The sequence below is a fragment of the Papio anubis genome, chromosome 7 (assembly GCF_008728515.1).
Source record: "Papio anubis isolate 15944 chromosome 7, Panubis1.0, whole genome shotgun sequence".
NCBI classification, from domain to species: domain Eukaryota; kingdom Metazoa; phylum Chordata; class Mammalia; order Primates; family Cercopithecidae; genus Papio; species Papio anubis.
The window spans coordinates 48,039,546-48,052,631 of record NC_044982.1 but is presented as its reverse complement, the minus strand read 5'-3'; the positions used below and the strand labels follow the sequence as shown (position 1 = coordinate 48,052,631).

The window sequence follows — 13,086 nt, the reverse complement described above, 5'->3', positions numbered from 1 at the left end:
CAAAGACAAGTGTTCCTGTAGTAGCTCTGCCATTTATTAGCTGTGGACTTCATTTTTCAATGGAATAATATTACTGAGTTGTAGTATTTAGAGAGACCCAAAGTGTTTTTGATTGAATTATTTATAGATAAAATGATGTGATATCTGTGATTTGCTTCAAAATGATATGTGAAGGCGAAAGTGGCTAGATGAGACAAGATTGACCATAAGTTGATAATTGTTAAAGTTGGGGAGCAGATAAATGCAATTCATGTTATTTATGTAACAGATACAGTACATGGACCCTGTTTACTTTTAAACACATATGATATATTTTGTAATAAAAAATTTAACAATTCCAGAAATAACTCTATTGATTATGATGTGGTAATGCAAATAATTTGTAAGATGACTGACCTAATTGCATATTTAAATGTAAATTGTAAGTTATATAAGAGCAAATAGTGATTTTGGTAGTGTGTTAGTCCATTTTGCATTGTTGTAAAGGAATTACTGGGTAATTTATAAAGAAAAGAGATTTAAGGCCAGGCGCAGTGGCTCATGCCTGCAATCCCAGCACTTTGGAAGGCCGAGTCAGGTGAACTACCTGAGGTCAAGAGTTCAGGACCAGCCTGGCCAACATGGTGAAACCCTGTCTCTACCAAAAAATACAAAAATTAGCCGGGCATAGTGGTGGGCGCCTGTCATCCCAGATCTCGGGAGGCCAAGACAGGAGAATTGCTTGAGCCCAGGAGGTAGAGGTTGCAGTGAGCTGAGATGGTACCATTGGACTCCAGCCTGGGTGACAAGAGTGAAACTATGTCTTAAAAAAAAAAAAAAGTGAAGAGATTTAATTGGCTCATGGCTCTGCAGGCTGTAAAAGAAGCATGGTGCCAGCAACTACTTCTGGTCAGGACCTCAGGAAGCTTTTACTCAGGTAGAAGGCTGTGAGGGTCCAGATGTGTCACAAAGCAAGAGAGGGAGCAAAAGAGAGGGGAGGATGTGCCAGTCTCCTTTAAACAACCAGCTCTCTCACAAACTAACTTATTACCATGGGGAGGGCACCAAGCAATTCATGAGAGATCAGCCCCCATGACCCAAGCACCACCCACCAGGCCCCATCTCCAACACTGGGGATCACACTTCAACATGAGATTTGGAGGGGACAAATATCCAAACCATATCAGGAAGCATCAGTTTTTTAATGATAATTATTAAGTTCATACATTTCTTGAGAGAAGTAATAGTGTTTTATGCAGGAATAATTATATTTTCTAGTTTGTTTTATGATTGCGTAAAATGAATATTGGGTTCTAAAAAGACAAACTGATTGTGTAATTAAGGATTCCTCAATATGATATGTATGACTAATGTGTATATTATAATTAATGTGATACCACCTAATTAGAAATGCTGTTGATTAACTTAGAAGTGATTCTTAATTCACCTAGTTCCTTGCCTATAGTTGGTACTCAGTAAGTGTTGAACAAATACATGAATATAATAGTTTTGGTTTTGTTACTACCAGGAAGAGGAAAAATGTGATGAAATTCCAGACTCTGAACCAATTCTGGAGTTTAACAGAAGTGTTAAAGCTGATTCTACAAAATATAATGGTCCTCCATTTCCGCCAGTTGCTTCTACTTTTCAGCCCACTGCCAATATTCTGGATAAAGTAATTGAGAGAAAAGAAACATTGGAAAATAGCTTAATTCAATGGTAAGTTTACAATGTTTTTGGTGTGAATAGAAACATAGTAGCAAATATAAATGGAAAGTATTAAATTGTGATTGAAAGTATTCCTTGTCTTCTTTTGTTTATTAAACTTTCTTTGCTTTAGTCACTGGAAAGTGTTTGATACAATGCTGAGGGCTTAACTATTGTTGGAGATATTGTTTTTGTCCTTGAATATTTGTACTCGGTCTGTCTACTCTGGCAAAGTAGACTATTAGGAAACCTTAACAAATGTACATTTCTTTTTTTTTTTTTTTTTTTTTTTTTTTTTTTTACCTTTTTTTTTTTTTGAGACGGAGTCTCGCTCTGTCACCCAGGCTGGAGTGCAGTGGCCGGATCTCTGCTCACTGCAAGCTCCGCCTCCCGGGTTTACGCCATTCTCCTGGCTCAGCCTCCCGAGTAGCTGGGACTACAGGCGCCCGCCACCTCGCCCGGCTAGTTTTTTGTACTTTTTAGTAGAGACGGGATTTCACCGTGTTAGCCAGGATGGTCTCGATCTCCTGACCTCGTGATCCGCCCGTCTCGGCCTCCCAAAGTGCTAGGATTACAGGCTTGAGCCACCGCGCCCGGCCAACAAATGTACATTTCTTTAATCCAGTGATTCATTTCCAGAAACTTATCCTAAGGAAGTAATTATGGTTTGCTACTAGGCCAGGGATCCCCAACCCCAGGGCCACGAAACAGTACCGGTCTGTGGCCTGTCAGGAACTAGGGAACTAAGCTGCACAGCAGGAGGTGAGCAGCGGGTGAGTGAGCATTACTACCTGAGCTCCACCTCCTGTCAGATCAGCCATGGCATTAGATTTCATAGAAGCACAAACCCTATTGTGAACTGTGCATGCGAGGGATCTAGGTTGCATGTTCCCTATGAGAATCTAATGCCTGATGATCTGAGCTGAAACAGTTTCATCCCAAATCCATGCCCCCACCCCCACCCCACCACCCCTGCCCTGGTCTGTGGAAAAATTGTCTTCCACAAAACCAATCCCTGATGCCAAAAAGGTTGGGACGGCTACACTAGGCCATATAATACCTAGCACTACAAAAAAGGCACTGTTCAGGTTTGTTACATTCTGATAACAAGTTGTAATATGTTACTCTTGTTACATATTACAATAACAAATGTAACTTGTTACATATGAATATGAAATGAACTCTATTATTTGTATTTTTACTTGTAAGAAACCTTAAGGAAGTTATGGAATAAGTAAAACGGCTGAATATTAATATAATTATGAAAATTAGGTTTAGAATAAATTTAGTGATATAAAAAGACATTAATAATGTACTGGCATATAAACGAAGCAGGATACTAACAATGTAACCCCAGTTTACAAGACTTTACTCAAAAGTAAGTATACAGCCGGTGCAGTGGCTCACGCCTGTAATCCCAGCACTTCCAGAGGCCAAGGCGAGTGGGTCACCTGAAGTGAGGAGTTCGAGACCAGCCTGACAAACATGGTGAAACCCCGTCACTACTGAAAAAAAAAAATACAAAAATTAGACAGGTGCGATGGCGCACACCTGTGGTCTCAGCTACTCGGGAGACTGAGACAGGAGAACCTCCAGACTGGGAGGTGAAGGTTGCAGTGAGCTGAGACTTCGCCACTGTACTCTAGACTGGGTGAAAGAGTGAGACTCTGTCTCAAAACAAAGCAAAACAAAACAAAAAAGTGTGCATAAAACGAAAGTTTGATAAAGCATGTATACCAAATTGACTGTGTTTGTCCCTGAACCTAGGATTATAGGCAAGCTTTATCAATTTTTTAAACTCTTAGGTATTTTCTAAATTTTCTACAATGAACGCCTATTATATTATTTATATAATAATTTTTAAGAAGTCTATTAGTTGCAGTAAAGAAATGTTCTAGAAGCCTCCTGTTCCCCTTTTCCTTCCTGAAGATGACCTTGGAAATAGATTTTTTCTTTACATTTTAAGAGGAAAACTACCTATAATATAGCCTATATGTGTATTGCCTTGAAGAGAGGGCAGCTAGACTTCTTTTCTAGCTCTGATCTTACATGGTTTTTATGTGTGCGCTCAGAGTGGAAATCAAACAGTTTAGGTACATGATATGCCAGACAGTCATTGGTCCAAGTCTTATTTTGAGTTTAGGAGTTCTTTTAAGCTTTTCATTAGACTAATCTGGAAGATTTTAATTTGATTTCATAAACTCTCTCCCACAAGGAGATTCTGTTTACTGTGGTTTATCTTCTTCAGAGGCACTTTTTTTTTTTTGAGACAGAGTCTCACTCTATTGCCTAGGCTGTAGTGCATAGTGTGATCATGGCTCACTGCAGCCTCGACCTCCTGGGCTCAAGCCATCCTCCCACCTCAGCCTTCTGAGCAGCTGGGACTACAGGAACGTACCACCATGCCCAGCTAATTTTTGTATTTTTTGTAGAGACAGTGTTTTGCCCTGTTTCCCAGGATGATCTTGAACTCCTGAGCTCAAGCAATCTGCCCAACGTGGCCTCCCAAAGTGGTGAGATTACAGGTGTGCGCCATGATGCCCAGCCCATTTTATTTTTTTTCTTCTAGATTTAACTTTCAGAATGACTGCTTTCACACCAACACGTTTGTGACATTGATAAAGGTTATTTTTAAGGGTGGTATGTCTGACATTTTTTACATTTCAATCAAATTGAGGAATCTTAACTTTTATCTACCCCACCATCCCCTCAGGGTAGAGCAAGAAATAATGTCAAGAATTATCTCTGGGCTCTTTCCAATCCAGCAACAGATTGCACCTAATATCAGTGTTTCAGTCAGTGAGACAAGTGACCCACTGACTTCTGACCTTGGTAAGTGAAATGGAATCTTTTTTGTTTTTATTAAAAGACAAAAGCTTTAGTTCATTGTGGATTTATATATTCCAGAGGTCAAGTAAATTCTCCAGTAACAAAAGGTAAGTTCTTCTAACCTTACTTCCTAGTACTTCTTTGGTGATGGTTAGTTCTCTCTCATCCTCTTATTTCATATTGCAGCTTTCAGATTATTAAACCACTCTTCATACCTCCCACCCCAAATCTCTGTTATCCCCATAGTACTTTGTACATATTTTTGTTATAGTAATTATCAGATTATATTAAAGTTGGTTTCCATATCTGTCTCACCCTTTAGATTATAAATTACTTAGGATTTAAGGATGTTTCTCCTTTTGTGCCTAGTCCTTGCCTGAAACCCAACAAGAGTTTAATTATTCATTGAATGGTTAAAATGAGCCTTTCTTTATGGAGCCTATGCCATTCTTTTTTTTCCTTCCTTCCTTCCCTCCTCTTCTCCCCCTTTCTCTTCTCCATTTTTTTTCTTTTCTTCTTCTTCTTTTTCTCCTTCCCCCTTTTCCTTTTCTTCTCCCCCTTCTCTTCCCCATTTTTTCCTTCTCCCTCTTCCTCATATTTTTCTTCCTTTCCACCTCCTTGTTGTTTTTTTGAGGTAAGTTTACTTGCCATAAAAGTCACCACTTCTAAGTGTACAGTTTGACAAGTTTTTTGTTTGTTTGTTTTAATTAGAGCCAGAGTCTCCTTCTGTCATCTAGGCTAGAGCCTGGACTGCAGTGACATGATCATAACCCACTGTAACCTCTAACTCCTGGGCTCAAGCAACTCTCCTGCCTCAGCCTCCCAAGTAATTAGGACCATAGGTATGCACCACCATGCCCAGCTAAAAATAATTTTGGGGCCAGGCACAGTGGCTCACGCCTGTAATCCCAGCACTTTGGTAGGCCAAGGAGGGCAGATCACCTGAGGTGAGGAGTTCAAGATCAGCCTGGCCAATATGGTGAAACCCTGTCTCTATGAAAAATACAAAAATCAGCTGGGTATGGTGGCACACACCTATAATTCCAGCTACTCCGGAAGCTGAGACAGGAGAATTGATTGAACCCAGGAGGTGGAGGTTGCAGTGAGCCAAGATCATGTCACTGCACTCCAGCCTGGGCAATAAAGCGAGACTCTATCTCAGTCAATCAATCAGCACATTTTGTAGAGATGAGGTCTTGCTATATTGCCCAGGCTAATCTCAAACTCCTGGCCTCAAGTGGTCCTCCTGCCTCAGCCTCCAAAAGCACTGGGATTACAAGAGTGAGTCACTGCACCTGGCCCAGTTTGACAAGTTTTGACAAGTTCACACAGCTATGTATTAGCCACATAATCATGAGATAGAAAAACATTTCTGTCTTCTCCAAAAGCTTCGTTATGCTATTTTGCAGTCAATTCCTAAACCTCACTCATGCCCACTGGCCTCAAACAACACTGACCTGCTTTCTATTACTGTATTTTTACCTTTTCTAGAATTTCATACATATGTAATCATGCAATATGTAGCCCGTTGTTGGCTGGCTTCTTTTATTAGCACAATATTTTGACAATCATGCTATTGCATGTAGTAATACTATAATGTATAGATATACCATAATTTGTCAATCCATTTACCAGTTGATGGACGTTCATAGTCTTTTCAGTTTTTGGCTATTATGAATAAAGCTGCTACGAACATTTGTAAGCAAATGTTTGTGTAGAAATCTTTTAATTTTGCTTGGTCATATGATAAGTAAATGTTTAACTTTATAAGAAACTGCTAAACATTTCCAAAAGTGAGTATACTATTTTGCATTCCACCCAGCAGTGTATGCGACTTTAGTTGCTCCATATCCTCCCCAACACTTGGTGACTTGGTGTTGTCAGTGTTTATAATTCTCGCCATTTCTGAACATATGTGGAGGTATTTCCCTAACTGTACTAATAACTGAGTAGTATAATTACTAATGATGTACAACTTTTTAATGTGTTTATTTGCCATCTGTATATTTACTTTGGTGAAATCTTTTTAAATCTTTTGACCATTTTTAAGTTTGAGTTGTGTCTTCATATTACTGAGTATGAAGTTTTTTTATCTATTCTGGATACAAGTCCTTCATTGGATATGTTTTGTAAATATTTTCTTCTACTTTGTGTTTTGCCTTTTTGTTTTCTCAGCATTATATTTTGAAGACAAAAAGATTGATTTTGAAGAAGACTAATTTATCAGGTTTTTTTCTAGTAGTTTGTAGGGATTTTTGCATGCTGTTTTTAAAAAAACTTTGCTAACCCAAGATCACTAAGATAGTTTTCTATGTTTTCTTCTAGAAGATGTATGGTTTTAGATTACACATTTAGGTTTTAGTTTATTTTGAGTTAAGTTTTATGGTGTGAAGTAAGGATCAAGTTCTTTTTTGTTTGGGTGTTTTTTGGCATATGGATTTCCAGCTGTTGTAGTAGTATCATTTGTTGAAAAGATTATCCTTACTCCATTGAACTACCTTAACACCTTGGTTGAGCATCAGTTGGTTATGTATGTGTGTATCTTGTTTTTGGGCTTTGTATCCTATCCCATTCACCTGCAAGTTATACTAATACCATACTTATTGATTACTGTAATTTAATAGTAAGACTTGAAATCGGATAGTGAAAGTTTTTCTAACTTTGTTGGTTTTTTTTTTTTTTTCATTCCTGTTTACCATTATCTCTACTTTTTTTCTTCTTTCCAGCCTCAGGATAAGCTATTCTTTCTCCCTCGTAGACTATCCTTTAACAGCCCGAATCCTAGACTTCAGAGTCTATATTCACCACTTTAATTTCTCATTACCCACTTCCTCTTTAGTCCTTATGGGTTGGCCTTCTTTTGCCCTCTCCTTCAGGAAACTCCTTTTGCACAGCATTTGCTTGTCAAAAATGCTTCAAATCCTTTTTCAAATCCTTGTTTTAGTGGATGGCTCAAGCATAGGCACTATTGACCATCTCTGATTCTTAAACTTTTCTCTTGGTGTTGGCTTCTTAAACTTCATTCTGTTATTCTTCCTCTTGTTTTTTTTTTTTTTAAACTTCTTTAAGACCTTCATTTTCTCATTTTATTTTCTGCTACTTGAATACATTTATTTCACTAGTTCCCATGGTTTGCCCTCTTTTCTGTTTTTTCCAGTTTCCTCCTGACATTAGTTATCCTGTGTCAGTTGATGAACCCTAAGCCATGTATTTGGGCCGACAACTTGCAGTTCTGCTGGTTGGTGAATATTCTGCTTGATGCTCCCCTGGCATCTCATCCTTAGTATGTCTAAAATGCTTCTCATTTTTGATATCACAATTCTCCCAGCACGCATAATCTCTAAAGCCTTGGAGTTATTATTTGCTCTATTTTCTTTGCTTTATTCTTCTTCATTCCCCACTCAGCCATACCCTATATCCCAGCTTCATAGAGTTTGTTGTTGCATTTGGTTAATTTGTCCTGTTTAGCATAGCTCACATGCCTTCTGTTGTTACTATCCTGGTTTTCTTTATCATCTCATCTTTGAGGGAAGGACAAAAATGAACAACAAATTTATGAGAAAATTGTTTTCCTGGTGAAAATCAGACAATTTACAAATTGGGTATTTAGATCCTGTTTTCTTCCCTGTAAAAGATTTGTGTTTGCTTTTGTTTTGCCAGTGTCTGGGTAGGGATTTTGGGCCTTATAAAAAAGATGTTCTGATTTTTGGCCATGCTCAAAGAGTGAATTATGGAAACTAAAAAGGAGATGTATCAACATATATTGTTGAATATAAATTTGGGATCGTGATAGTCTCTGCTATGGTAACTCAAGAGCAAATTGCTGTTACTTACCCCATCAACAAGTGATCCCACTACACTTCTACCCACTTTTTAGGGAATTCTGGATATTGTTACTATAGTTGTATTACTTAAGGAGTACTCTTTGATGAGGTCACATCTCCATCAGGTTGTACAGATTAGTATCCACTTATTTTCCACATGGAGCTTTATAAATATCACTACTTTAAGTCAAGTAAAGTCTATTCAGGAAGTTTTACTTAATTTGATGTACATTAATGTAAGTGGAAAGTACAACCCATTCAGAAATTAATATACCTATAGGACATATGATAACAAGCACCTCAACTGCAGTAGATGTTAATAACTGATGTATTTGAAACTAGAAGGAAGGGAGATTTGCCTTCATATTTAGTGCATTCTTTTGTTTTAGTCGAGATCTGTCACAGAGTTTCCTCTTGTTATACTCTTAGAAATGTGAGTTGTATTCAGATGAGGGCATTTAATGTGCCCATTTTTATCACTAAATTCTATAGTAGTGGAGAAGAGGCCACCTAAGTAAATTTTCATCTCCCTTTTTTTATTTACAGAGAATATTTGTTATGTAAGTTGTCCACTTAGTCTTTTTCATAATAAGTAGATATGTTTGTATTTTCATTTTTATTCCTCTTTCCACCCTCCCCCACTCACCTCCATACACATATATTGGCATCTCTGAACTTTTAAGAATGAAAGTTTGGTCCAGGCGTTGGCTGTCGTCTATAATCCCAGCACTTTGGGAGGCCGAGGCAGGTAGATCACCTGATGTCAGGAGTTCAAGACCAGCCTGGCCAACATGGCGAAACCCCCATCTCTACTAAAAATACAAAAATTAGCCAGGCATGGTAGCACATGCCTGTAGTCCCAGCTGTTCAGGAGGCTGAGGCAGGAGAATCGCTTGAACCTGGGAGGTGGCGGTTGCAGTGAGCCAAAATCATGTCACTGCACTCCATCCTGGGTGACAGAGTGAGACTCCATCTCAAGAAAAGTAATAATAATAATAATAATGATAATAATAATGAAAGTTTGAATTGCAAGCATGTTTCTTGCCCACTCATTCTGATTTTTTTTTACTTTTAGTGGAAGGAACAAGCAGTGGCGCCCTCCAGCTTTTTGTTGATGCTGGTGTTCCTGTGAACTCAGACATGATTAACCATTTTGTGAACGAAGCCCTTGCTGAGACCATTGAGGTCATGCTGGGTGACAGAGAAGCAAAGAAGCAAGGTCCTGTTGCTACAGGTGTTTCTGGGGATGCTTCAACAAATGAAACATATTTGCCGGTATGGGGAATTTTGGATACATTTATTGAAGAATAGTAAAATAGATGAATTTTAAGCACATACTGTAAGATCATGGTTTGTGGTAGAAATATTATCATTTTTAGAGACATGGTCTTTATATATTGCCCTGGCTGGTCTTGAACTTCTGGGCTTAAGTGATCCTCCTGCCTCAGCCTCCTCAGTAGCTGGGATTACAGGCACCAGCCACCATGCCCAACTTGTGGTAGAATTTTATTCCTTGTTGCTATGATTAAAGTAACATTTCCCCCAGCATTTTATTTTAAAAACTTTTAAATCTATACAATAGTTGAAAATATGATACAATGAACATCTGTACACCCTTTACCTATACAGTTATTGGTATACATGGAAAATTGGCCAGTCCTTGCATACTCAAGTCTCATAGTTGGCCCTGTAAAACTGAAGAATATAAAACATCAGCCCTCTATATATATGCATTTCTTATCTCATGAATACTGTTTTTGATCCACATTTGGTTGAAAAAACGAAATTTGTATGATTGGCCTCTTGCAGTTCAAACCTATGTTTTTATTTAGTTACTTATTCAAGGGTCATTCATATTTATTGATTGATAATATTTTGGCACACTTATAAAAATCTCTTTATATCTGCTATGTATTATATATCCTTTAAAAACCATTTGAAAGTTACAGACATCATAACACTTTACCTCAGAAGCATCAGCAGTATCACCACAGAACAAGTTGCTTTCTTACATAACCAAACATTATCAGACCCCCCAAATTTAACACTGACATGTTAATAATATAGAATATAGAGACTATATTTAGATTTCCCTAATTGTTTCAAAAATATCCTTTATAGTTTTTTTAAATCAAGATATAGCCAAGGATCATATATTGCTTTGCGTTATTATATAAACTGATATTTTTAATCTTTAAGAGAAAATACATTTCAGGAACTTTTATTGCTTGTTTAATCAACCTTAGTTGTGTTAAAAAGAATTTATAATCTATTATACGAAGCCAAAATTTACTCTGTATTACCAGCTATTTAAAACTGTAGTTACTTCTGATCCTATAGATCACAAGGACATCATTTTACATACGTGAAACATTTAAACATCATTCTATGTATAAACATAAAGTTATATACTGTATTTTACTTTTGTAGAGATTGTTGTGGTATAATGTGATTAGTGTGCCAAAGATTTGATCTGTAGTTTTGATCTGTGCTTTATGAGCTCATTGGGAATATATGCAGTACAGATGTGGTCAGGGTTATGGTTTTTTCTATGCCAATTACTTTGGTTTGCTTTTTGCCTATGTATTGCATATATTTTCAGGAGGGTGATTGGATGAGAAAATGTGGGAAAACCAGGGTAAAGAGCTTGGACTTTGGGGTTGGTAAAACTTGGAATTTGAATTCCAAGCTCCACTACTTTAGTTTTATCTCTGTAATAAAGATAGAATACTTAGTTTAAATGACCATGGCTTTGCCAAAATCTGCTTACTGAATATCTAGTAGGGCAAGCACTACTCCCAGCCTGCGACTTATCACTCTTATCTTCAGAATTGTCATGGCTTTTCTTGGCCTTTTAATCTCTTACATATATTTTAAAGTTAGTTCTTAAGTTCTATAAAAAATATTGTTGAGATTTCAGTGGGAATTAAACCAATTTTGACTGGTTTCATTTAAGAAGGATTGACATCTTTATGGTACTGTTTTCTTAGCCAAAGTTTTGTGGAAGATTAAGTGAGATGATATATGGACAGAGCTTAATCTAGTGCCTAGAACTTGGTAAATAAATACTCAGTTACTAATAGTTTATCATTTTTATTATCCATTACCAATACTAGAAGAATACCTTTGGATTCTTTAATCATGCTGAGTTATATATATTAAATATAGTGTTATATTTGAAAACAACACTTCCATGCTCTATGTTTATGCAGTCAAGAAGAAAAAAAGACGTAGTGTACTTCTTTCATTTTAAAATGAAGGCTAAGAGTACACTAATTATTAAGCAATGCTATAGAAATTCTAATATGCGTCATGGTTTTAAATTGCATCTTAATTTGCAACCCATAATACAGAATAAATAAAGCATAATCACCTTATATAAAGACTTTTTAGAATGAAGAAAAAGTCAAATTATATATTTTTTATATATATATATATATATTTTTTTTTTTTTTTTTTAAGACGGAGTTTCGCTCATGTCGCCCAGGCTGGAGTGCAGTGGTGCTGTCTCGGCTCACTGCAACCTCTGCCTCCCAGGTTCAAATGATTCTCCCGCCTCAGTCTCCTAAGTAGCTGGGATTACGGTTGCCCGCCACCACACCCAGCTAATTTTTGCATTTTTAGTAGAAGCGAGGGTTCACCATGTTAGCCAGGCGGTCTCGAACTCCTGACCTCATGATCTACCTGTCTCAGCCTCCAAAAGTGCTGGAAGTACAGGCGTGAGCCACCGTGCCTGGCCCAAATAATGCATTTTTAAAATGGTCAGAGGACAAGAGCAGACAGTTCATACACATAGAAGAAATACAAATCACCCATGTACATATAAAAAGATGAAGATGATCAACCTCATAGATAATAAGAAAACAAGTTATTGAAATGCAATTTTTACTTGTCAAATAGGCAAAACTCTAAAAGTTTTATAATTCTGGGGGAAGTTGTCATTTTCCTACCTTCTGGTGGTAGTGTAAAATAGTAAAATCCTGTAGCAGGAAAGCTGGCAATATCTATTCAAGTTAAAAACATAATTAGTTCTTTAACTGAGCAGTCCCACTTCTGGGAACTTAGTCCATAGATATATCCATATATCATACACATGAAATGACTGAAGTCAAGATTATTTGATAACTCTGAGGAAGGGCTCTAGGTAGAAAGGACAAGAGCAGGAGAGACACTTAATTTTCACTATCCTTTTGTACCTTTTGAAGTTTGAACCATTTGAATGATTACCTATTCAACAAATTAATATTAAATTGTTACATTTTTCCTTCTCCAGTACTTTCCATCTCCCTGCTGTCTTCGCTTCTCCCTAACTCCCACTTTTTCTTATCCTTCCATTACTTTTTATATACTCAGTTTTTTGTGTGTTCCAAAAGGCTGATTTTTTGTTTGGTATCTTGTCAATCAGTTAAAATGCTTCCTTTCTGTTTTATGCCTTTCCTTCATGTTTGTAATTGGGTTTGATCTTCAGCTTTGTCTGTTTAATCTTTCTGTCTTCTTTATTTTTAAAATTTCAGCTTTTATTTTAGGTATAGGGGGTACATGTGTAGGACTGTTATATGGATATATTGGACCCAGATAGGGAGCATAGTACCCAAAAGTAGTTTTTCAACCCATTCCCCCCTTCTTCCCTCCTGCCCCCTGCCATCATAGTCCACAGTGTCTACTGTTCTCATGTTTATGTCTATGTGTGCTGGTTTAGCTCTCACTTATAAGTGAAAACATGTGGTATTTGTTTTTTTTCTTCCTC

At 37.2% G+C, this 13,086-nt stretch overlaps 1 protein-coding gene across 1 annotated transcript in view; it reads left to right on the top strand.

The window, feature by feature from the left end:
* Window positions 1-13,086, top strand: part of KIAA0586 (KIAA0586 ortholog) — a 120,615-nt gene that overhangs the window by 47,098 nt on the left and 60,431 nt on the right. Inside the window, 3 exon segments of the mRNA XM_021941263.2 lie at window positions 1,508-1,698; window positions 4,400-4,518; window positions 9,415-9,614. Of these exon segments, the coding sequence (XP_021796955.2) occupies window positions 1,508-1,698; window positions 4,400-4,518; window positions 9,415-9,614 (510 nt within the window).